This window comes from Bombina bombina, chromosome 7 (genome assembly GCF_027579735.1).
Source record: "Bombina bombina isolate aBomBom1 chromosome 7, aBomBom1.pri, whole genome shotgun sequence".
In the NCBI taxonomy this organism is placed as follows: domain Eukaryota; kingdom Metazoa; phylum Chordata; class Amphibia; order Anura; family Bombinatoridae; genus Bombina; species Bombina bombina.
In genome coordinates, this window is record NC_069505.1 from 93,699,992 (window position 1) to 93,727,697 (window position 27,706).

Sequence of the window (27,706 nt, forward strand, 5' to 3'; positions counted from 1 at the left end):
ACTACACTACAGGATATATCTTACTACAAACAGCAGTCAGGCTCCGCGCCGGCTGGTTCCTGGAAGAAGAAGAGGTCGCCGCTTGGAAGAAGACTTCACCGCCTGGAACAGCACCTTCTCCGCCGGTCTTCAGGACAGGTAAGGACCACTTGGGGGTTAGACTTAGGTTTTTTTAAGGGGGGATCGGGTGGGTTTTAGAGTAGGGGTGTGTGGGTGGTGGGTTGTAATGGGGGGGGGATTGTCCTTTTTTTTACAGGTAAAAGAGCTGATTACTTTGGGGCAATGCCCCGCAAAAGGCCCTTTTAAGGGCTGGTAATAGAGCTGATTACTTTTGTAATTTAGTTTAGGGTAGGCAAATTTTATTATTTTGGGGGGCTTTTTTATTTTATTAGGGGGCTTAGATTAGGTGTAATTAGCTTAAAATTCTTGTAATATTTTTTTATTTTTTGTAATTTAATGTTTGTTTGTTTTTGTAATATAGTTTAGTGTATTTAATTGTATTTTAGTTTAGATAATTGTAGTTTATTTAATTAATTTATTGATAGTGTAGTGTTAGGTGTAATGGTAACTTATGTTAGGATTTATTTTACAGGTAATTTTGTAATTATTTTAACTAGGTAGCTATTAAAGAGTTATTAACTATTTAATAGCTATTGTACCTGGTTAAAATAAATACAAAGTTACCTGTAAAATAAATATAAACCTTAAAATAGCTACAATGTAATTATTAATTATATTGTAGCTATCTTAGGGTTTATTTTATAGGTAAGTATTTAGTTTTAAATAGGAATAATTTAGTTGTTAATATTAATATTATTTAGATTTATTTAAATAATAATTAAGTTAGGGGTGTTAGGGTTAGACTTAGGTTTAGGGGGTAATATATTTTATGTAGGTGGCGGCGGTGTAGGGGGATCGGATTAGGGGTTAATAAATTTAATATAGGTGGCGGCGGTGTAGGGGGCTTAGATTAGGGGTTAATATAGTTAATATAGGTGGCGGCGGTGTAGGGGGATTAGATTAGGGGTTAATATATTTATATAGGTGGCGGCGGTGTAGGGGGGTTAGATTAGGGGGTAATATATTTAATATAGGTGGCGGTGGTGTAGGGGGGTCAGATTAGGGGGTAATACATTTAATGTAGGTGGCGGCGGGGTCCGGGAGTGGCGGTTTAGGGGTTAATAATTAGGCTTATTGCATTGTGGGGGGATGTCGGTCTAGGGGTTAATACATTTATTGTTAGGAGTGAGAGGGGGGATTGCGGATAGAGGGGTATACGTGTCGGGCTATTTTTGGGAGGCGTGTTAGACAGTTGCGGGAGATTTAATATTTAGTAAGATTTTTTAGGCGGCGGCAGTTTTTAAAGTGCCGTAAGTCACTGGCGACTCCAGAAATTTGTACTTACGCTTATTTCTGGACATTGCTAGTTTGTCCGACTTACGGCACTTTAGCAACTGTCGGCGCCGTATATGTGATAGCCCGATGTGCGAGGTGAAACTACGGGCGGCGCAGGTTTCCACGCTTGCGCCGAAACCTGCGCCATATATATCGGATCGCGCCCCTGGTGATAATACTAGCATGCCTTCAGTTTTATACAATGAGCAGTGCTAATACCAGGGTAACGAACAGTGGCAGCTGCGGACTGCCAGCTAATGTGCTTGCCAACCCCAGGACCCCATACAATGAATTACAGATACCCATATATGATGTAGTGTGTGTGTCTATCTGTATCCATAACTGTGTGTGTGTATCTGTATGTATACGTTTATGCTATGTAGTGTGTGTCTGCATGTATAAATGTAAGCTATTTAGTGTGTGTATGTGTATCTGCATGTATAAGTGTGTATCTGCATGTATAACTGTATGCTATGTAGTGTCTGTGTATCTGCATGTGTAAGTGTATGCTATGTAGTGTGTGTGTATCTGCATGTATAAGTGTATGCTATGTAGTGTGTGTGTATCTGCATGTATAAGTGTATGCTATGTAGTGTGTGTGTATCTGCATGTATAAGTGTATGCTATGTAGTGTGTGTGTATCTACATGTATAAGTGTATGCTATGTAGTGTGTGTGTATCTGCATGTGTAAGTGTATGTTATGTACTGTGTGTGTATCTGCATGTATAAGTGTATGTTATGTAGTGTCTGTGTGTATCTGCATGTGTAAGTGTATGATATGTAGTGTGCTACTGTGCATTTTTGCTGACTTTAAAGGCCAGAATCTAAAATATTAATGGAGAAAGCAGAGAGCAGTTTTAAAGAATTTATTATTGAATGTCCAATTAAGATAAAAATATTTAGCACTGTCTTTGCAAAGGCTAATTAAATACATAGCTCACATAGCCATACCAGTGGTTTGAGCTTGTGTTTGATTTGCTGCCTAAGGCCTAGATTTAGAGTTGGGCGGTAGCCGTCAAAACCAGCGTTAGAGGCTCCTAACGCTGTTTTTTACCGCCCTCTGGTATTTGGAGTCAGTCAGGAAAGGGTCTAACGCTCACTTTCCAGCCGCGACTTTTCCACACCGCAGATCCCCCTACGCCATTTGCGTATCCTATCTTTTCAATGGGATCTTTCTAACGCCGGTATTTAGAGTCGTGGCTGAAGTGAGCGTTAGAAATCTAACGACAAGACTCCAGCCGCAGAAAAAAACCAGGAGTTAAGAGCTTTTTGGGCTAACGCCGGTTCATAAAGCTCTTAACTACTGTGCTCTACAGTACACTAACACCCATAAACTACCTATGTACCCCTAAACCGAGGTCCCCCCACATCGCCGCCACTCGATTAAAATTTTTAACCCCTAATCTGCCGCTCCGTATACCGCCGCCATCTACGTTATCCCTCTGAACCCCTAATCTGCTGTCCCTAACACCGCTGACCCCTATATTATATTTATTAACCCCTAATCTGCCCCCCCCCCAACGTCGCCGCCACCTACCTACAATTATTAACCCCTAATCTGCCGACCGCACCTCACCGCTACTATAATAAAGTTATTAACCCCTAATCCGCCTCACTCCCGCCTCACTAACCCTATAAGAAATATTATTAACCCCTAATCTGCCCTCCCTAACATCGCCGACACCTAACTTCAATTATTAACCCCTAATCTGCCGATCGCACCTCACCGCTACTATAATAAATGGATTAACCCCTAAAGCTAAGTCTAACCCTAACACTAACACCCCCCTAAGTTAAATATAATTTAAATCTAACGAAAAAAAATTAACTCTTATTAAATAAATTATTCCTATTTAAAGCTAAATACTTACCTGTAAAATAAACCCTAATATAGCTACAATATAACTAATAATTATATTGTAGCTATTTTAGGATTAATATTTATTTTACAGGCAACTTTGTATTTATTTTAACCAGGTACAATAGCTATTAAATAGTTATTAACTATTTAATAGCTAAAATAGTTAAAATAATTACAAAATTACCTGTAAAATAAATCCTAACCTACGTTACAATTAAACCTAACACTACACTATCAATAAATTAATTAAATACAATACTTACAAATAACTACAATTAAATAAACTAACTAAAGTACAAAAAATAAAAAAATATTTACAAACATTAGAAAAATATTACAACAATTTTAAACTAATTACACCTACTCTAAGCCCCCTAATAAAATAACAAAGACCCCCAAAATAAAAAAATGCCCTACCCTATTCTAAATTTAAAAAGTTCAAAGCTCTTTTACCTTACCAGCCCTGAAAAGGGCCATTTGCGGGGCATGCCCCAAATAATTCAGCTCTTTTGCCTGTAAAAAAAGAAATACAATCCCCCCCCCAACATTACAACCCACCACCCACATACCCCTAATCTAACCCAAACCCCCCTTAAATAAACCTAACACTAAGCCCCTGAAGATCTTCCTACCTTATCTTCACCATACCAGGTTCACCGATCCGTCCTCCGAAGTCTTCATCCAAGCCCAAGCGGGGGCTGGCGATCCATAATCCGGCTGAAGTCTTCTATCAAGCGGCGGCTGAAGAGGTCCAGAAGAGGCTCCAAAGTCTTCATCCTATCCGGGAAGAAGAGTAGATCCAGACCGGCAACCATCTTGATCCAAGCGGTATCTTCTATCTTCATCCGATGACGAACGGCTCCATCTTGAAGACCTCCAGCGCGGATCCATCCTCTTCTTCCGACGTCCAACTGAAGAATGAAGGTTCCTTTAAGGGACGTCATCCAAGATGGCGTCCCTCGAATTCCGATTGGCTGATAGGATTCTATCAGCCAATCGGAATTAAGGTAGGAAAATTCTGATTGGCTGATGGAATCAGCCAATCAGATTCAAGTTCAACCCGATTGGCTGATTGGATCAGCCAATCAGATTGAGCTCGCATTCTATTGGCTGATCGGAACAGGGGGGTGTTAGGGTTAGAGTTAGCTTTAGGGGTTAATCCATTTATTATAGTAGCGGTGAGGTGCGATCGGCAGATTAGGGGTTAATAATTGAAGTTAGGTGTCGGCGATGTTAGGGAGGGCAGATTAGGGGTTAATACTATTTCTTATAGGGTTATTGAGGCGGGAGTGAGGCGGATTAGGGGTTAATAACTTTATTATAATAGCGGTGAGGTGCGATCGGCAGATTAGGGGTTAATTATTGTAGATAGCTTGCGGCGACGTTGTGGGGGCAGATTAGGGGTTAATAAATATAATATAGGGGTCGGCGGTGTTAGGGGCAGCAGATTAGGGGTACATAGGTATAATGTAGGTTGCGGCGGTGTCCGGAGCGGCAGATTAGGGGTTAATTGTGTAATGCAGGGGTCAGCGATAGCGGGGTCGGCAGATTAGGGGTTAATAAGTGTAAGGTTAGGGGTGTTTAGACTCGGGGTTCATGTTAGGGTGTTAGGTGTAGACTTATGAAGTGTTTCCCCATAGGAAACAATGGGGCCGCGTTAGGAGCTGAACGCTGCTTTTTTGCAGGTGTTTGGTTTTTTTTCAGCTCAAACTGCCCCATTGTTTCCTATGGGGGAATCGTGCACGAGCACGTTTTTGAAGCTGGCCGCGTCCGTAAGCACCGCTGGTATCGAGAGTTGCAGTTGCGGTAAATATGCTCTACGCTCCTTTTTTGGAGCCTAACGCAGCCCTTCTGTGAACTCTAAATACCAGCGGTATTTAAAAGGTGCGGCCAGAAAAAAGCAAGCGTAGCTAACGCACCCCTTTGGCCGCAAAACTCTAAATCTAGGCGTAAGTGTATTAAAATATATGACTTTATTTAGAATTTTATTTATATTACTTTAATCTTATGATTTTTTAAGCCCCGCCCACCACATTTCAAAATTTTTTGCCGCAGGGGGGGTTTCCCTCTTTTGAATTTTGAAATGTTGGGAGGTATGCAAACATACTTGTCATTCATTTGACTGGAAAGAGACATTGTCACTTTACAGTCTGTGTTTATGGCAGGACAGCTTCATGGCTGCTTTTGTTACCTCATAAATAAAGGGGAGGGGCTCCTACACAGACAGCATCATGTGATCTCTCTCTCATACATAAAGGTGAGGAGCTTCTACACGGATAGCATCATGTGATCTCTCTCATACATAAAGGGAAGGGGCTCCTACACAGACAGCATCATGTGATCTCTCTCATACATGAAGGGGAGGGGCTCCCACACAGACAGCATCATGTGATCTATCCCTCATACATATAGGGGGAGGAGCTCCCACACAGCATTTCTCACACAACAGCTGAACTTACAACCAGGGATATAAACTTTATCCTATTTGTGTCTTATATCTTCTGATGTGGCCTATTAGGGACAGTTATATGCTCCTGCGCTGATCAAGTAATCACAGTGTACAATGCTGCAGGTTTAAGGTTCTGCTTTTCGCAGAATGCACTGGAGTGTAAACAAAAATAATAAAACTACTGTACACTTTTTTTTCCTATGCAGAATTAAACATTTTATTTTGAATTTAATAGACCTTCAATATGAAACAAATTAGTAGATGTGCGGTGCACTGGCAAACATTTTGTTTAATCTGAAAGATTAATTTTTTTCAAATGTTTGGTTTGGCCGAATTTTGTCCATGCAGGCATTCAGTTTGGATGAATATTGGATTTGGATTCATTACCGTTATTTCCAATGGGAACAGCTAATATAGACAATAAGTATTAACAAAAATCTTACATTATAGGATTCGAACAATTAAAAGTATTTATCTTTCAATGTTAAAAGAACATACAACTCTTGTATGACTTAAATGGACAGTCAACACCAGAATTTTTGTTGTTTTATAAGATAGATAATCCCTTAATTACCAATTCCCCAGTTTTGCTTAACCAACGCAGTTATAATTATACACATTTTACCTCTGTAATTACCTTGTATCTAAGCCTCAGCAGACTGCCCCCTTATTTCAGCTCTTTTGACATACTTGCATTTTAGCCAATCAGAGCTGTCTCCATGGTAAATTCATGTGCATGAGCTCAATGTTATCTATATGAAACACGTGAACTAATGCCCTCTAGTGGTGAAAAACTATCAAAATGCATTTAGATTAGAGGCGGCCTTCAAGGTCTAAGAAATTAGCATATAAACCTCCTAGATTTAGCTTTCAACTAAGAATACCAAGGGAACAAAGCAACATTTGTGATAAAAGTAAACTGGAAAGTTGTTTAAAATTACATGCCCTATTTGAAACATGAAAGTATTTTTGGACTTGACTGTCCCTTTAAATCCAGGTATACCTTACTTTACAGCACTTCACTTTACAGGGCTTCATTTTACAGTGCTTCGCTAATACAGCGATAATGTGAAGCTGAAGTTCAACTTCCAAGGATTTTGAAACAGTGCTGTACTCATCGTGAGATTGCGAGAAAAGTGACTGGCACCATTTTGTTATGTGCAGTTCACTCTGTTTACAGCATTACAGTAAATTTGTTTCTCAAGTGTTGTAGTCTGGCAATTGTCACTAATTAATAGATACTGTACAGTATTTATTGAATACTAATTGAATACTGTACTGTGCTAGTGTTAAACTAAACTTAGCGCTATTGCACCCCTAATATATATTAGTTCAAACATATTTTCAAGTTTTTAAAGATACTGGCAAGTGAAAAGAAAGCTAAAAACGCGTTGTTTCACTTTAAGGCGGTTTTCCATTTACAGCGGGGCTCCGGTCCCTAACCCGCTGTATAAGAGAGGTATACCAAATTGATTTTGTCAAGCAATCATTCATCCGTTTCATTCAATAATGTATTTGGCTGTTCATATATCAAATGACTCAATGAATCAGCAAAATTTAGACAACTTAGTATCTGTACGAAAGCCCAAATAAAAATCTCTACAAATTAGTTTTTGATTCATGCTATGGGTTAAAAAAAGACCATATACATGTCGTCACACATTGTAAATTGAATTTTAAAATATGACTCTTATTCGCTGAAAAGTTGTTTTAATTCAAAAGGTTTTTTCAACCTCAAGTATTTATAAATTTTATGTACTGTGATTTGTTTTGGTACACTGCTGAATATATAGAACTTTAAAGTGAAAATGTACTATAATATGTCTTTACCTTTAATGTGATCCAAATGGCTTGTTGTACCTACAGCAGAGTATTAAATATATAGTAAATTGATCCTTCATGTTTATTTTTGTATGTGAAATCGTGTGTTTTGGTAATTAAACCATCACCTATTCTTCTCAAGGATATGCCCATAAAAATTGGCTTAGCCTGTAGGTAAAGCAGACCTGCTAATGCTATCTATGTATAAACATAGTTAGGTATTGAAATGCTAATTATGAATGGGCACAACCAGCTATTTCAGATACAACAATATCTGTGTCTCTCCTACATACCAATGTATGGGGTGGTTTCTACAGGTAAAATAAACTATTTCAAATGACAAAAAAAGGTAAAAGATCAGTTGGAAAACAAATAATACACTCTTGCAGGTAAAATAGACCATTGGGAACACATTAAAAAGGCAAAAATGTTAGAGCAGTACAACCCTTAACCCTTTAACCCTTGAGGTTTTATATGAGAACCTGTTTATTGATTGATGACTGCTAGAGGTAGGGCGTATATATAGTCATGTCCTTCCCTTCTGATTTTCTGGGTCATTAGTACAGTAACACATTCTCTTTATAGGGGGATGTAACAGGAACTGTATTAAAGAACCAGTAAATACAGTAGATTTGCATAATCAACAAATGCACAATAACAAGACAATGCAATAGCACTTAGGGGTCGATTTATCAAGCTGCGCGGACAGGGGCGCATATACGCGCCCCTGTCTGCTGCAGCTCACCTCTGGCGGGCTGAATTCCCCTGGCAGAATTCAGCATTGCACACGAGCGCTATTTTGCAATCCCGCGCACAGCCAAACATGCACGGGCAAACATGATGAGACCGGGGAGATTGAAATTTGCCACCTTAGTAAGGAAAGCAGCGGTCTGATGACCGCTGTTTGTTAAATACAGACTGCAGGTTCTCTTGTAAGAACCTGCAGTCGTAGGGGGTCAAAAGGCTTGCAAAGCCTTTGATAAATGGACCCCTTAGTCTGAACTTCTAATGAGACGTAGATTTTTTTCAAACTAATTTCAGTTATGTCTATTTCCACTCCCACTGTATCATGTGACAGCCACCAGCCAATCACAAATGCATATACAGGAGGCCCTCGTTTTACAACGGTTCATTTTACACCGTTTCAGAATAACAACCTTTTTTTCCAGTCATGTGACTGCTATTGAAAAGAATTGAGAAGCAGTGCATTTATTATAATAGCCAGTAGGTGGAGCTGTCCGCTTGTGTTGCAGAAAAGCCAAGCAAGCTGAAATTAATCAGTTTAACCAGACCTGAGCTATTAAGCAGATTTCAAAGGAACAAGATCTTCCTGTCTATAAATCAGTCCAGATTGGAATGCATAGAAAGAACTGTTTGCAGAAAAATGCAAGTGAAGTCTGTGTTGTGTGATTATTTTATTAGGTTTATAATGCTGTTTAGCAAATGTTTTTCTTCATTTAACTTAGTTTAATTATATATTCTTGAAACAGATATCAAAAACAAAATAAGTCCTTGATGGAGGTGCGCCTATGGTGACGAATGTAGCAAACAATCCGATATAAGGCTGCTCTTCTGTAGCGTGCGTAGACGGTTAGGAAATCTGTAGAGGGGAAACAGGAAGGCGCCAATAGGGTGATAACGTATAGACCCAGACAGGTGAGTATAAGGAGAGAAAAGGTACTCACAAGCAGGGCGGCACTTGAACGTGCCTAACCAAGCGGGCCGGGACCACAGCGTCGCCCGGGAGACTCACAACGGCAACAACACCAATCCTCGAGCCGGACCAAGTTCCGTGTGGCCAATCAGGAACGCTGGATGATGACACACCTCCCTCTTCGTATGCCGATACTGAACACAGGCATAGAGGGTAGGAGACAGGAACAAACTGTGTAAGGCTCTCCCGAATACCGAGAGCTTGATTCACACAAGCCAACAAGCTTAGCGTGAAATTTCCTTTCCTCTATCTATATGAGGTGACCTTTTGTCAGACGCAGCTTATTGTACTCCTGTATTCAGAAGCTCATCTCTGCAGAAGAAAGGTGACTTTGCAGACAGGGTGTCTCTTTGGGGTCTCTAGACAGAACTATCTATAAGACAGAATTATATATTCTGTCTTGTGTGATTATTTTATTAGGTTTATAATGCTGTTTAGCATTTAAAGTCTTCATTTCAAAGCTTTAAAAATAATGTATTAGGTGTTACTTATGACAATTTTGAGAGGGGCCTGGAACCTAACTCCCTCACTTCCCATTGACTTACATTATAAACTGGGTTTCAATTTACAACGGTTTTGATTTACAACCATTCCTTCTGGAACCTAACCCCGGCGTAAACTGAGGGCTACCTGTAGTTATATTCTGTGAATTCTTGCACATGCTCAGTAGGAGCTGGTGACTCAAAAAGTGTAAATATAAAAAGACTGTTCACATTTTGTTAATGGAAGTAAATTGGAATGTTTTTTACAATTGTATACTCTATCTGAATTATGGAAGTTTAATTTTGACTTGAGTGTCCCTTTAAATGCTTTTTCTACATTTTTCTACCCAATTATTTATTTATTTATTTATTATTATTATTTATTATGTATTGCCATAGAGGTAGAAATCCCAGTGTTTTAAGATAATACTCACCAAGGTTTTCAAGTTATGTACTCCTGGACTGCTCAGACATAGCAAACCCTGCACATTGTGAAAGTTTTCAATGCTTTAAGAGCATTTTTTTGTATGCAGTCATTTTTGCAGTGTTTATATATGAATCTTAGCTATATCAGCAATTAAAAATGTATTTAGGGGGGCGGAGCCAGCGCTCAATGGAGACGGCTGCACTTGTGTGAGCTCCGGTCTCCCTACAGGGCAAAATAAGCTCAATATGTGCATAGCCAGATCAATATGCCGTGTAACGTTGCCTAAATGTGCATGGACCTTTTCTCACAACCTGCGCCCATGCCATTTGGGCTCTAACCGGTAGCGATACTGACACACTGCTTGCCGGACATGTGCTGCACCAACGGGAGGGCTATGGGGCCTACATCTGAATAGCGGAGGTAACCGCCTCAAGTCCAGCTACATCGATGCCATCAAATGCCTTCGCACTAACAAGCATCCTCATGCAGGTGAGACTTGCGCTCTTGTATATTAGTGACTTGGGATATAATAAGCCAAAGCAGAGTTCTGGGGCAGAAGCATAAAGGGACGCAGCCGCCATCTTGGACAGAGAGACACGCTGCACAGAGCTAAACGGTCGGATAGCATTCAGTGATGGAATGGATAAGGGGAATAAGGCTGTTTAATAGACACCCTGCTCATTTTGATTGCTATTAGCTCCGGAGACATAATAGCCTTTTAAAGTGATGCCACACTTCTTCCTGTCCTAGCACTCATATTAAAACATCTACAGGCTCACTACAGAAGCTAAGTTACTTTCCTCTGGCGCACCAAAAGTATTCTCTGCTGAACATCATACAGCAACTAACACTGCTTCGCCCAGCTACCTGGGATTGGTGAATCTGTTGACATACAGGACATATTTAATTTTTATTATAGCGCTCAGCATGTCTCCAAAAAAGGGAAACAAGCCAGAAAGATCTGCCAAAAAGCAAACATCTGTGAATCCATCTGTCAATAATTTTTTCAAACAACTAGATTCATCTACTAAAAAAATGACAGCCACACGTGACACCAGGACTGATGTATCCTCTGCTTCATCTGAATCGGAGGGGGAAAGTCTGGCTCCTGCCATCTCAGTCCCAAAAGCCCTCTTAGACTCACTACCCTCCAAAAAAGATTTCTCTGCCCTAATCTGTCAAGTGAAGCAGTGTATTAGAGAGGAGATTTCTGAGATCAAAAAAGATCTCTCGGATTTGGGCCAAAGGGTGGAGAGACTGGAGGACAACTCGGACCTCGCCAGCTCCAATATAACTTTCCTCCGCTCCAAGGCTACGTCACAGGATGACCTCATATTCCAGATGGAAAATAAAATAGACGAGTTAGAAAATCGGAGTCGTCGAGGCAACATTAGAATAAGGGGAATTCCAGAGACTATACCAGCAACAGAATTGGAAGACTATTTACAAGGCCTCTTTACCTCCATCATTGGGGTTGACCCTGAAGCCACTATAGCCTTAGATCGCTTTCATAGAGCCTTGCGAGCAAAGCCCCTAGGAGACCAGCCTCCAAGGGATGTTATTGTTAAAATCACAAGCTATCAAATTAAAGAAGAGATTATGAAGAAAGCGAGGCAGAAATATCCACTCAAATACAGATCTGAACCCGTTCAGCTATATGAGGATCTGACACCCAGAACTCTACAGAAAAGAAGAGAATTTAAACACTTTACGGCCAAGCTGCGACAACGCAATATCCCATATAGATGGGGTCACCCTTTCAACCTACAAATACCTTGGAGGGGAAGACGACTGATCTGCAACTCTGTTGAGGACATTCCAAAGGTCTGTAAAGATTTAGAGATAACACCACTCTCCCCACTTACTGATTCCACTGAAACAGCGACAGGGGAAGCTAGACCTGCTCCACCACTTCCACAGAGAACAGAATGGAAGAAAACCACAACAAAGACTGGCAACAATGAAACCCGAGCTTCTGGTCCCACGACTACATTGGGGAAGTGACTTTTCTCACACATGGGACAATTATAACTGATCTTGCATACAGTGATGAACATTGTTGGTCCTAGATGCGCCCCAGCGCTATGGAGTCTGCCCGTCCTGGCCTTCCCCGGAATTTTATGATGGGGGGGCTGGGGCGGGATGGACTCTGCATGTGGTTCTGGGAGATGGGGTACCTGCTGGTTAGTGGAGAAGATGCCAGCGGGAGAAAGAGCGGTATAAGGTAACAACCTGACCAGCGGAGGCCCTGCCCTGCTAATTGTTCTAAATTGGTTCTAAGTTATTATGCAATAATGTTAGCTATGTTGGAGAGTCCCTGTAGGCTATTTTTAATTGTTTAGTTGTGTTTCTCTGTCCTCTGGTAAAGAATTGGTGTCTATGGTATCATCTGCCTTGCCACACGAGATGCACTATATACACTAAGTCTTAGGAAAATATGATGCCCGACTGGGGTTTGTATTCCCCCTACAAGAAAAATACTGTTCTATGTTTTACATGTTTGCACCAGTTGTGCTATGTTTGCTATGTTTATATATTGTTTTATTTCTCTACAGACATACTGTTATTGGATACAGCTTAGTATGAAACTTACTCATTATGTCCATGACCACCCCTCACAGAGTTTTACGCACCTGGCTCATAATAAATTTCTAAAGAGAGTATCAAATAAATATGCCGTCTCAAGTTAACACACAATCCATACAAATCCTCACTCAGAATGTGAGAGGTTTTAACAGCCCCAATAAGAGAAGTATGGCCATTAGGGATCTATGTGGGAGAGGAGGGAAAATACTCCTATTACAGGAGACTCACTTCAAGACAGGGGGGATTCCTAGGTTTCTCTCTACTCAGTACCCATTACATTTTCATAGTACTAACTCACATAAAAAGGTCAATGGTGTCAGCATATTGATACATAAGTCTATCCCTTTCCAGCTTCAATATATAGACAAAGACAAAGACGGCAGATACTTAGGTATAATGGGACTATTATTTGGCAAACCAATAACCATTATAAATTTATACTGCCCCAATATGAGACAAGACCTATTTTTCTCACGTGTCACTAATAGAATAGCAGATTTAACCAAAGGCCCCTTGATAGTGGCAGGAGATCTTAATGTCCCCTTGGTACCAGATATGGATAGTTCCAACCCGGCCACCCGACATAATCAAAAAGCTCTCTGCTCCATTTGGAGGGATATTAGGAAATTGACACTTCACGACGTATGGAGATACGCACATCCCCACACTAGGGATTACTCATTTTTTTCAAACCCTCAAAAGAGCTATTCGAGGCTAGACTACATTCTAGTTGATCATATGGCCCTATCTTTAATTAAAACAGTTAATATTAGGCATACGGTATGGTCGGACCACTCCCTAGTGGAGTGCAAACTGATATGGCCATCTGCCCCTATCAAGCCCTTTTTGTGGCGACTAGATAATTCTCTCCTGACGGACAAAACAGTGATAGAGTCATTTGCTGAACATCTAGACACTTATTTTACCCTTAATAACACTGCAGACGTCACACCCGCATTGGTTTGGGAGACCCATAAAGCCTACATTAGGGGTGAATTTATTAAATTTAAAGCCTTTAAGCGAAAACAATCTCTTAAAGAATACACTAAACTAGCTCAAGAGGTTCTGGAAGCTGATCTCGCCCTGAAGCTCCATCCTACAGATGGAGCTTTAGTTAAAACTCTTCAAGAAAAAAGAGATGAATTGAATAAACATTTACAAATTGAATCCCAAAGATATCAATTACACATAAAACAGAAATACTATGGAGAAGGAAATAGGACAGGGAAATTACTGGCGAGGGCGTTAAAAGTACAACGTGCCAACTCATATATCCATTCCCTCAAAACGCCACTGAACACCACAATAGAAGACACAAAATCCATTGGAGACTCCTTTAAAAACTTCTATCATAGACTCTACAATTTATACCCTAATAGACAACTTGCTCAGCACCAACTAAAATGTGAACAATATTTAGACAAGGTAACCCTTCCCAAACTTACTGAAAGTGAAGCAATGTTATTAGATGCCCCAATATCTGAGAGGGAAGTGCTAGACGCCATAAAGGAGTTGAAGCCGGAGAAGGCCCCAGGCCCTGACGGTTTCAGTAACCGATACTATAAATTATTTAAAACACAACTTGTACCGCATCTGCTCTCTCTATTTAACCATATTTCGGAACTCGAAGTTTTCCCTGATACTATGTTACAGGCCCATATTTCAGTCCTCCCTAAACCGGGAAAAAAGCCAGATACCCCAGCTAATTTTAGGCCAATCTCTCTGTTAAATGTAGATCTTAAGATTTATGCCAAAATCCTTGCGAATAGAATCAATACAATATTGCCCAATCTTATTCATTATGATCAAGTTGGTTTTGTCCCACAGAGAGAGGCCAAAGATAATATATGTAAAGTACTGAATCTATTAGAATATGTTAAAAAATCAAACACCCCTGCAGTATACCTATCAACAGATGCTGAAAAGGCGTTTGATAGGCTAGATTGGACCTTTTTACAATCTACCCTTCAAAAATTTGGCTTCCCCTCAACATTTATTCAAAAAATATTTGCATTATACTCCAACCCTTCTGCTCATATTAAGGTCAATGGGGCCCTCTCTGACCATTTTGAAATTCGGAACGGCACGAGGCAGGGATGCCCGCTTTCTCCCATTCTCTTTATCTTATCTCTAGAGCCACTAGCTGTCAAATTACGTGAGCATCCACACATAAAAGGTATAACCATTGAGGAAGAAACATATAAATTAGCAATGTTTGCTGATGATATCCTGATGACCCTGACCGATCCAATACATTCCCTCCCACATGTGCAGAACATCCTACAGGCCTTCGGGGCTGTATCAAATTTTCTTATAAACACCAATAAATCGGAACTATATCCAATCAATCTTACAGACAGGGAGGTAACACTGATTCAACAAACATTCCCATATAAAATTCAGACCCAAGCGTTAAAATACCTAGGAATTTTTCTCTCCCATAACACAGAAACCATTCGAAAACTGAACTATGGCCGCCTATTAGAGGAATTCCAGCAACTAACAACTTCTTGGCTCCCCAAAAAGAATATTTCTTGGCTGGGGAGAATAGCTGCTGCCAAGATGACTTTGCTACCAAAGGCCCTATATGTCATGCAGGCCTTACCAATTTCAGGGATTACAACAGATATTAGTAAATTACAATCTATAATGGACACCTATATCTGGTGCCGTAGACCCCCACGGCTAGCAAAAAATACATTGTATAGGCTTAGGGAAGAGGGTGGGTTGGGGGCTCCGAATCTACACTTCTATAAAATGGCAATTACCTTAAACAGAATTGTGGAGTGGTGTAGACAGGGGACCGAATCCTATAAGAGATGTATCCAATTAGAATCCCAATTATTGGGAGTACCCCAAATGGGTGTAATGTGCTGGGCCCCTAATAAACCCCCCCTAGAGAAGATCGCAGATTATCCAATAATCAAAGAAACATGGTCAACATGGTCCAAAATACGGAACTCTCACAAACTTATCACATCAACTTATTCACCACTGACAACACTTAACCTTAATAGGGAACTTCGGGAAGGTCCCATAGGGATAAAACAATCTGTAAATACAACCTCAAAATTCCTAGAATATTTTCCCGTGTTCACATTAGTGGAAAGGGGGAAACTAGTACAGAGAGATATGTTGATCTCACAAGGCTATACCCAATTCCAATCTTGGTTTGCCTATCACCAGGTACGTCATTACCTTTCCATGCACAAATATAAACAGGACTTATTCAGAGCCCGAACTGCATTTGAACTCCTTTGTTCCGCCCAACAAACCCCCAAGAAAGTCATATCACTTATGTATAAAAATATCCTCAGATCACACTACCCAAACAAACCAAATTACACTAAAAGATGGGAGGGAGAACTAGGGATTGAAATCTCGCACAAGCAATGGGACTTATGGTTTCAGGCAACTGCTAGATCAGCGCATTCGGCGGCAGCACTTGAAACCAATACCAAAATACTCACCAGGTGGTATTTGACCCCTAGCAAATTAAAACACATATTCACAAAAGCCAGCAATAAGTGCTGGAGAGGATGTGACCAAGAGGGCACTATGCATCATATTTGGTGGGGTTGTGATAAACTACAACCATTCTGGACTCAAGTCCAAACACAGATAGGTAAAATTCTTGGAACTGACTTGACCCTTTCCCCTGAGGGAGTTTTATTTAATGCCAGCCCACATATCCCCTGTAAAATTAGAAAATGTCTCTATCAAATTTTACTAAATGCCGCAAAAAGACTTATCCCAAAGTTATGGAAGAAAACTCACCCACCCTCGGTTACTCATTGGCTTGACCTAGTTAAAAATACTTTGATATTGGAAAGATTATATTACCTTAGATTGGGCCGTTTGAATTTTTATCAGGATATGATATTTTTATGGGAACAATATTTATATAATGGGAGGACAGGGTCTCTGGAAAATGAGGTGGAAAGGAGAGGTGTGAATATATGATCTTTTGATTTTTGCTCAAGGCCATTCCTTGAGATAAATAAGTGAGGAGTATGGTACATGTGCTAGGGTGGCATGGATGAAGAAACTATAGGTTGATCCTTGCAGCAATAAACAAATCTTAAAGTTCAAACACCTAGCTAAAAATCTTGAGTGATAACCTGTGAAACCTTAGAGGGTCTATAACTGTAGTTAAGGTGGATATGCAAATATAAACTATGCTCTGGGTCTAAACCGAAAGCCATAGATATTGGAAAAAATACTGTATCTGTATACTATTGAATTTGTCATGCTGTCTATCCTGTTTTATTTTTTCTTTGTTTGTTTGTTTGAAAAATCAATAAAAGAAAAGATATTTATAAAAATGTATTTAACGCCCCTTGAAAGAGACAGTCAATTCAAAGTTACATTTTCATGATTCAGATAGGGCAACTTTCCAATTTACTTTTTTATATAATTTAGTTAGTTCTCTTTGTGTCTTTTGTTGAAAAGCATACCTAGGTAGGCTCAGGAAAAGCACCCCAGTGTCACCATATTAACAACTGCATATATCTCTAGCCCATAATTTGTTATCACATGTTTTCTTTAATGGAAAATGGCTCTAACCTTCCATGACCAGAACTTTATGTAAGAAACAAGATTTACCTGACTTGTCTACAGTCTAGATAAAACTGTGCCTAGTGAAACAGTACTCAGACTATTAAATGAAAGCCAATTTCTGTTATCACTTAGGTTTTATGTACATTGGATTAAAGGGCCACTAGATAGATTAGAATAGCATAATCATTAAATGCATAATAGACAATGCAAAAGCACTTACTTTGAATTTTAAATTAGTAGATTTTTTTTGGACAAATTTCAAAGTTAGTTTTATTTTCCTTCCCTGCCTGCATCATGTGACAGCAATCAGCCAATCATAACATGTATATAAGTATATATGGTGCCTCAAAAAGGGTGCATATAAAAAGAGTGTGCACATTTTGATAATGGAAGTGAATTGTTAATTTGTTTAAAATTGTGTGCTCTTTTTGAATCATGAAAGTTTAATTTTGACTTTAGTATTTCCTTTAAATATTGCTTTGGTGGGCAACTGTTAGCCTGAGGCTGGGGGCCATATGGACCTAAATGGCTTTCACTGTGACCCTAAGCTTTTTCTCCAGGGAACAAAGAGAAGTTCAATATATTTACATTTATTACAAATATCACGGTTATAGGACAATTATATACAGTACAATAGTATAATCCCCAAATGCACATAAAAAGGCAATGCTATACTTTAAATTTCAAATTATCAGTAGATTTATTTTTTTAATTCAAAGATTGTTTAATTTCCCTGCCCACTAAATCATGTGACAGCATTTAGCCAATTAAAGACTCTTATAAGTATACACTCTGAACTCTTGCACATACTCAGTAGGAGCTTGTACCTCAGAAAGTGTGAATTCTAAGAAGAGAACAAACTGGTAAAGGAAATAAATTGGAAAGTTGTTTAAAATTGCATGCTTTATTTAAACCATGAAAGGTTAATTTTGACTTTACTGTCCCTTTTACAATTTTGATTTTAGTACAATGGACACGGGAATGTCCAAAAATTACATGTGGGGTGGCACTTCAAGGAGGCCCGCCAATGATTTATGGGCGGTGCAATGGCGGGAGGGCAGGACTAGATGTGTCATGGTGAAGTTGGGCATGTTGTGGGTGTGGTCAGGGCAGGCCTGGGCAGAGTGGTGGTGGGAAAGCAAGGGATGACTTCCATTGGGAGGGCCTTGACAACTTCACTGACAAGAGATAAAACATCTCTGTAGCCTTTTGGAGGACTTTAGATCACCTCAGGTGTAGCCCTTTGAAAGACACACTTACCTGTCTAGTTTTAGCAGAGGTCTCAATGTATGGGATTCCATAACTTCTAGCCAAGTCATTAGCTTGACGGGTCTCCACCGTCCGTGCAGGGAGGTCACACTTGTTTCCAACTAAAACCATAGGAACATCATCAGAGTCCTTAACCCGTTTAATTTGCTCTCTACGGATAGACAAAAAAGACTGAGGTTTAGATGATTTTCTGCTAAAAAGAAATTCATAAACACTAGAGGGAAGAAATGTAATAAATAAATGCATTAACTATTATTAAAACTCATTCTTTTTAAACGTTTCTAATTAACTATAACAGTTAAAAACTTTAATTTGTCCAGTATGATGACCCTATACAATAAAATAAAATAAGCAAAATCAAATCAATCTTGATCAATTTCCATTTTATTTCTGGAAATGGAAATAACCAAATACATTTTCTGGAAATTTTGTTGCAGTGTACACATGATGTTTTGGAGAACTGTCTCCAACAAATTTATAGGATAACACAAATTTGGGGTACCTGCCCACTATGCCTATAGCAGCATTTTACAACCCTTTCAATAGAAGTACACCTATATACCTATATAAACATGGTTAAGAATCACAAATCTAGACAAGTTATATATACACTGATTTAAAATTTGAAAATAAAAAAAATATGGATAAATTAAAAAATAGAAATGCATATGGGTGCCAGGGGTCCACTCTGAGGTTTGTTGTGGCCACATACCTGGCATAAAGAGGGAGCAGGGGCCAGTATTGGAGTCAATCGCTGGCATACAATGTACTCAGACAGTAAGCCTGAGAGCCACATTTCCAGTCATCAAGAGCTCTTACATCCATAGTTCAAAGAATCGTACTTCTGGAGGGCAGTGGTGGAAACCAGTGGAGGAAGAAGTGCCCTCAGCATTTTCGAGCAGAGCAACAGTGGAGTTGCCTGAAAGAATAAATAGGGGCACCTCTCTGACGTTTTGGGCAGGATGAGGTTGGATTTTGGGGGTGGGGTTAGGGCACGCTGTGGGCAGCGAGTGGGATTGGGAAGCTGTCAGAAGAGTGGTGGTGGGAAAACCAGAGGGAAGTTACAGTTAGGGGGACACACATGCAAAATAGTTCTTCCACTGCTTGATCCTCCAGGAGTTACCTCCAGATTTTAAAAGGAAATAAGACCACAGTTTAGAGCATATCATTTTAAACAATATTCTATCTAATATCTAATTTGCTTCGTTTTCTTGGCATCCTTTATTGAAAAGAATATCTAGGTAGACTCAGGATCAACAATGCACTACTGGGAACTAGCTGGTGATTAGAGGCTGCACACATATCAAGCCCTAAGTGTTTATTTTATCCTCCATTGTTGCTTGTATTCAGCCACTCGTACACCTAAGCCTTTCGTTAATTTGGACAGTACAGCTAATCAGCATCCCGACCACTCGCCTCAGCTGTAGCAGAGGCCCAGAAGGGCACAGTACTTATTTGTAATGGGGTAGGTGGTAAAAAGATGTAAAACCTATAATGCAGGCTTACATGGATGAATGGATTGAAGGTTTTGAATACAAACAACAGTAAGTTGAAGAAATAAAACACCTTGACGCTGAAAAGAGACATTAAACACTAAAACATATTATAAGCATAGTATTGAAGTTATTCCCCAACTCCCTCTAGTCATGGGTGCCGTCATGTTGAAATCCGTCTTTCCCTGCATTCCAATGTTGCTTTGGAGGCCCATCATTTCAGGCTCGCCTGAAACAGAAGTTAAGAAGTGCACCGGTCATAAGGCCGCTGCTTCTTAACCTGTCCGATTGGGATGATTGACACCCCTGCTAGCGGCAGAATGGCCGCCAGTGAGCAGTGGACAGCATTGCAAAAGTAGTTCACTAGAAATGCTTGTGCAATGATAAATGCAGACAGAGTATGCTATAGCGAATCATGTCCGCTCTACATTTCTACCCCCGAAGCGGGAATCATGTCCGATGCTGCTTTCCACCCCCGAAGTTTCCGGCTCGCCCTAAACATAAATTAAGAAGCAGAAGTCATAACTCCGCTGCTCCTTAAATTGTTCGCCACCTTTTAGGTGGCGGACTGCAATCATCCCAATACGATACGATCGGGATGATTGACACCCCCTGCTAGCGGCTGATTGGCCGTTAATGTGCAGAAGGTGAGATTGCACAAGCATTTCACAAGAAATGCTTGTGCAATGTTAAATGCCGACAGTGTATGCTGTCGGCATTTAGCAATGTCGGGCGGACATGATTCTCTACAGCGAATCATGTCCGCCTGGCAATTGATAAATCTACCCCTTTATGTTTACTGTCCCTTTATATATTGTGCAAAGTCTTTTACAAGTGGACAGAAAATATCTGCTAGCTCGTTAAATTGAGTATAAAGTCAAGTTTAGGAGGCATGTCCATTGATCTGTTCAGAATGTGATCACATGACCATTTGGAGCAAATTTTATCATTTCAAAACCTATAAACTATTAGCTGATGTGTTGGATGCAGAGAGAGAGAAACTGATCTAGTTCAGCAAAAAAAAGTTTACTTTTAAAAATAAAACAAATAAAAAAAAAATATACAAACTTTTCAGAATAGATGCAAAAACAAAGAAAAAATATACACAGAAAAAATGATTTGCATGTTATACCGTCTAAAGAGGAAAAGGAATGGCAAATTCAAAGGTAGAGATAAGACAGGCTCAATTAGTTTAGAGAAACTGTTTTTTTGTTGTTGTTTTTTTTAAATACTTGTGACATAATTAAGCCTTTACTAATGTATTCTGAGATCATAAATGCACAATTTATAAAAAAAAAATCTGAATACTACAGTACAAATTTAGCCAATGGGATTTCCTAATCACAAACCCAATAATCATTAAAAGGAAAATATTTGTTTTTATTATTATTTGATTGAACGTGTAATTTTTGAATTAATAAGCCTAAATAATAATGTGTTTTAGCCCCCTTAGACGGTAAAATCATGCTCCTATGCTCCTAAGCATTGAGCCTTGAAGCTACTGATGAGGAAATTAGCCCGACCCTGCCAATTAAATGCAGTATCTGAAAGTTTAATTTTGAATTCTGAAACATTAGCAGAGGTAATTTCCTTCATTTCTTTTTTTGCTTCAATCCCTTGAGAATTATGTTGTAAAGATGGATAGGTACAGATTTAATTTGTTTGTTTGTGGATTTAAAGGGACAGTCAACACAAAAATTGTTATTGTTTAAAAAGATAGATAACGCCTTTAATACCCATTCCCCAGCTTTGCATAACCAACATTGTTATATTTATATACTTTATAACATTTTCCCAAATGAGACTGCTAGTTCATTTGGGCCATAACATTGTGATCACGACCGTGGAGTTATTTAAGAGTCAGCACAAAAACTAATTGGCTAAAATGCAAATCAAAAGATAATAAATAAAAAGTCATGTGATCAGGGGGCTGTCAGAAGATGCATAAATACAAGGTAATCACAGAGGTAAAAAGTATATTAATATAACAGTGATGATTATGCAAAACTAGGGAATGGGTAATAAAGGGATTATCTATCTTTTAAAACAATAAAAATTCTGGTGTAGACTGTCCCTTTAACTGACAAAGAATGATCATTTAACGACCATGCCGTATCCTGTACATCATTGGTCGTTAAGGGATTGTCTGCTTATAATAGCACGGGTCTTGCCGTGAGGGGAAAGACCGCGCTATTAGACCCTCCCTCTTGCTGGCTTTCTAAAATAACAGCGAGACTGCGCTATAGAAAAAGAATCCCCCATAGAAAGACCAGAGACGTACAGGGTAAATTGCTGGTCATTAGGGGGTTAATAATAATTAAAAAAAAAGATTATTTAGATGTCCAGTTGTTTTTAACTTTGTATTTCAATAGTTTTTATTTAAAGTTTGATTGTTGTTTAGAAAGAAAGAAAAAAAAAGGGCTTAAAAGAAATTGAAATGTGTAAAAATTATCTACAATGTTTTGGGGACATTGGCTGCCATATATAAACAGCACAAATAATTTTAAGTATAAACCATATATTATATATGTGGATTGTCTAATAAAATATTTGGTATATAAATCAGTTTTTTTTTTAAATGGAAATGGTAACCATATTAAAGGACCATTAAAGATATATATATATATATATATATATATATATATATATATATATATATATATATATATATATATATATATATATATATATATATATATATTATATATATATATATATATATATATATATATATATATATATATATATATATATAAAACATATGCGAGTGAAGCGGCACACACCAGCAAACCAACACCTTGGTGCACTGCTGTTTACCATATTACAGAGTTCTCATGGAGATCCACGCTCGGTTCCAGCGTTGATTAGAACCCCCCAAAGCAGGCACAAACAACAGGGAATTTGTTCAACTCCTTTATATGTGATAACACCAATAAAGAAACAAGGGCCTTGCCCAAACGTTTCGGCTCACGCAAGAGCCTTTATCAATGGAGGCCGTGCAGACCTAAAACACAACATACATGACCCTTACCTAAATACCCTCACCCAATCACCATAAACAGTCTCAGCTGCTCAACCCCGCGAACAAGCCAAGGATCGCCAAGCTCGAATGCGTCCATAACAAGGGCGCTTACCAATAACGTCATCATCCGGCGCCCGCGTGCGTCACCACCCATGTCACCCGTTGTCATGATGATAAAGTACACAAACAGCCAGACGTGTGTCCCGGTTACAAAGATGCGATCACTTGAGAGGAGAGACGCTGCTACTGTATGGATGTAAACAAATGTTTTCTCCAGGCAGAACCCCATCAAATTATATCGTCGCTACATCGACAATGTTTTTCTTATTTGGAGTGACACTGTTGAGAACCTCTACACATGGTTCGAATATTTGAATTTCAAAAATATTGAAGTCCACTATTAGATTCAAAATGGAGTGTGATGTGAATAAGATACACTTTTTGGATTTGGAAATCTATAAGGTATTCGTAGAAAATGAATGTAGGTTACAAACTACTCTTTTTCAGAAAACAACTGATAAGAACTCTATTTTACATTATAATAGTTTTCTTACCAAATTTCAGCGTGATGGGGTCAGTTCTTCGCAACTCCTGCGGGTCGTGCGTTAATAATATTGGTGTTATCACATATAAAGGAGTTGAACAAATTCCCTGTTGTTTGTGCCTGCTTTGGGGGTCTAATCAACCCTGGAACCGAGCGTGGATCTCCATGAGAACTCTACATATATATATATATATATATATATTTATTTATCTATATATACTGTATATATAAACAGTGCCTTCAGAAAGTATACACATTTATTTCATGTAATTGGCAAGAATCTATGAGCTAGTGACATTTGGGATATACAATCCTACCAGGAGGGGCAAAGTTTCCCAAACCTCAAAATGCCTACAAATACACCACTCACCACACTCACAATTCAGTTTTTACAAACTTTGCCTATTATGGAGGTGGTGAAGTAAGTTTGTGCTTGATTTTCTTCTGTGATATGCGCTTCTCAGCATTTTAAAGCCTGATTCCTCTCAGAGTACAGTGAATGTCAGAGGGACGTGAAGGGAGTATCACCTATTGAATTCTATGGTTTTCCTCGCAGGAAATCTTTTCATAGGTTCTCTGTTATCGGTCGTAGAGATTCATCTCCTACCTCCCTTTTCAGATCGACGATATACTCTCATATTCCATTACCTCTACTGATAACTGTTTCAGTACTGGTTTGGCTATCTGCTATATGTGGATGGGTGTCTTTTGGTAAGTATGTTTTAATTTCTTAAAGACACTTTCAGCTATGGTTTGGCACTTTATGTATTAATGTAAAGTTCTAAATATATGTATTGTACTTATATTTGCCATGAGTCAGGTTTATGTATATTTCCTTTTGCAGACTATCAGTTTCAAAATTGGGAAAAACATATTTAGGAAGTAATTTTTTCTTACCTGGGGTATAGTCTTTTCTTCAAAATTGACTGTTTTCATTATTTTTCGTGAGCAAAATTTATGCTGATATTTATTGCGTCATTCTTAGTGCAATAATTTTTTGGCGCAAAGGTACATTCGGTGACGCAAATTTGTAATTTCCGGCATCTTGGTTGACACCAGGTTTCCTTGCACAAGGTTGTGTCTGCTATGACACAAGTTGCGTCATTTCCAGATGTTGATAGCGCCAAAATATTTTTGTTTTGTGTTGCGCGTCATACTTGGCACCAAATAATTTTATTATTTAAACCCCACTTCTTATATGCCGCTTGCCTTTTTCTATGCTCAGAGGGCTATGCTGTTTGCATTTTTTTCCCATTCCTGAAACTGCCATATAAGGAAATTGATAATTTTGCTTTATATGTTGTTTTTTTTCTCTTATATTTGCAAGATGTCTCAATCTGATTCTGTCTCAGAAACCACTGTTGGATTCCTGCTGCCTGATAACAGTTCTACCAAAGATAAGTGTATCTGTTGTAAGTTAGCAGAGATTATATCTCCAGCTTTAGTATGTAACCGTTGTCATGATAAGCTTTTACATGCAGAGAATGTATCCATCAGTACTAGTACTATGCCTGTTGTTCCTTCAACATCTAATGTACATGATATCCCTGTGAATATAAAAGATTTTATTGCTGATGCAATTCAGAAGGCTTTGTCTGCCATTCCGCCTTCTAATAAACGCTTTAGGTCTTTTAAAACTTCTCATAAAGATGATGAGTTTTCAAATGACCGAAAACATACTGAATTATCCTCTTCTGATGAGAATCTATGTGATTTAGAAGATCCTATCTCAGATATTGACACTGACAAATCTACTTATCTCTTTAAGATGGAGTATATTCATTCCTTGTTGAAAAAAGTGTTAATTATTTTGGATATTGAGGAAACTAGTCCTCTTGATATTAAAACTAGTAAACGTTTAAATTTTGTTTATAAACCTCCTGTGGTTACTCCAGAGGTTTTTACAGTTCCTGATGCTATTTCTGATATGATTTCAAAGGAATGTAATGGTACTTCTTTTATTCCTTCTTCTAGGTTTAAAAAGTTGTATCCTTTGCCAGCAGCCAGATTGGAGTTTTGGGAAAAAAATCCCCAAAGTTGATGGGGCTATTTCTACTCTTGCCAAACGTACTACTATCCCTATGGAAGATAGTACTTAATTTAAGGATCCTTTAGATAGGAAACTTGAATCTTATCTAAGGAAAGCTTATTTATTTTCTGGCTATCTTCTCAGGCTTGCAATTTCTATAGCTGATGTTGCAGCTGCATCAACCTTCTGGTTGGAAAGCTTAGCGCAACAGGAAACAGATTCTGATTTTTCTAGCATTGTTCACTTGCTTCAAAATGCTAATCATTTTATCTGTGATGCTATTTTTAATATCATCAAAATTGATGTTAAATCTATGTCTTTAGCTATTTTAGCTAGAAGAGCTTTGTGGATCAAATATTGGAATGCTGACATGGTATCTAAGTCTAGATTACTACCTCTTTCTTTCCAAGGTAACTATTTATTTGGTTCTCAGTTGGATTCCATTATTTCAACTGTCACTGGGGGGAAGGGAGTTTTTTTTTACCTCAGGATAAAAGATCTAAAGGTAAATCTAAAGCTTCTAATCATTTTCGTTCCTTTCGGCAGAATAAGGAACAGAAACCAAATCCATCCCCCAAGGAGTCTGGTTCCAATTGGAAGCCTTCTTCATGTTGGAATAAATCCATGCCTTTTAAGAAACCAAAGCCAGCCCCCAAGTCTGCATGATGGTGCGGCTCTCATTCCAGTTCAGCTGGTGGGGGGCAGATTAAAAATTTTCCAGAACATTTAGGAAGATTCTGTCTAAAATCATTGGATTCAGAGCATTGTCTCTCAAGGGTATCGAATAGGATTCAGAATGAGACCTCCTGTGAGAAGATTTTTTCTCTCACGTGTTCCAGCAAATCCAGTGAAGGCTCAAGCTTTTCTGAAGTGTGTTTCAGATCTAGAGCTTTCAGGGGTAATTGTACCAGTTCCATTTCAGGAACAAGGTCTGGGGTTTTATTCAAGTCTATTCATTGTCCCAAAGAAAGAAAATTCATTCAGGCCAGTTCTGGATCTGAAATTTTGAACCGTTTTGTAAGAGTCACAACTTTCAAAATGGTGACTATAAGGACTAGTCTGTCTTTTGTTCAGCAAGGTCATTTTATATATATATATATATATATATATATAGGGATCCTCAGGCGGAGTCGGTGGATGCGTTAGCAGATCCTTGGTTTTACCAACCTGCTTATATCTTCCTGCCTCTAGTTCTTCCAAAAGTGATCTCCAAGATCATCATGGAACATTTGTTTGTGTTTCAGGTAGCACCAGCATGGCCTCACAGGTTCTGGTATGTGGACCTTGTCCGAATGTCCAGTTGTCAACCATGGTCACTTCCTTTAAGACCAGATCTTATGTCTCAAGGACCATTTTTCCATCAGGATCTCAAATCATTTAAGTTTCTGAATTATCTGTTCTTTCTTGTGAGTCACCTTTTCTGATTTCTCATCAAGATAAGACAGTTTTGCGGACTTCATTTAAATGTTTACCTAAAGTTGTGAATTCTAACAACATTAATAGGGAAATTGTTGTCCCCTTTGTATCCTAAGAATTCTTTGGAGAGATCCTTACATTCTCTGGATGTTGTAAGAGCTTTGAAATATTATGTTGAAGCTACTAAAGATTTCAGGAAGACTTCTAGTCTATTTGTTGTCTTTTCTGGTTCTAGGAAAGGTCAGAAAGCTTCTGCCATTTCCTTGGCATCTTGGTTAAAGCTTTGAATTCATGAGGCTTATGTGGAGTCGGGTCAGGCCCCGCCTCAGAGAATCACAGCTCATTCTACTAGATCAGTCTCCACTTCGTGGGCTTTTAAGAATGAAGCTTCAGTTGATCAGATTTGCAAAGCAGCGACTTGGTCTTTTTTGCATACATTTACTAAATTCTACCATTTTGATGTATTTGTGTCTTCGGAAGCAGTTTTTGGTAGAAAAGTTCTTCATGCAGCTGTTTCAGTTTGATTCCTCTGCTTATGTTTTAAGTGTTTTACCTTTTCAATTATAAGAAAAACGTATTCTTTGGTTGTGGATTTAATTTTTCAGTGGAAAATGGCTGTTTTTATTTTATCCCTCCC

At 38.8% G+C, this 27,706-nt stretch overlaps 1 protein-coding gene across 3 annotated transcripts in view; it reads right to left on the reverse strand.

Moving 5' to 3' along the window:
* Positions 1-27,706, reverse strand: part of HRAS (HRas proto-oncogene, GTPase) — a 198,690-nt gene that overhangs the window by 12,186 nt on the left and 158,798 nt on the right. For all 3 annotated transcript variants that reach the window (XM_053720184.1, XM_053720185.1, XM_053720186.1), the window contains one exon: positions 18,557-18,716. In XM_053720184.1, the coding sequence (XP_053576159.1) occupies positions 18,557-18,716 (160 nt within the window). The remainder of the gene's footprint in view (positions 1-18,556; positions 18,717-27,706) is intronic.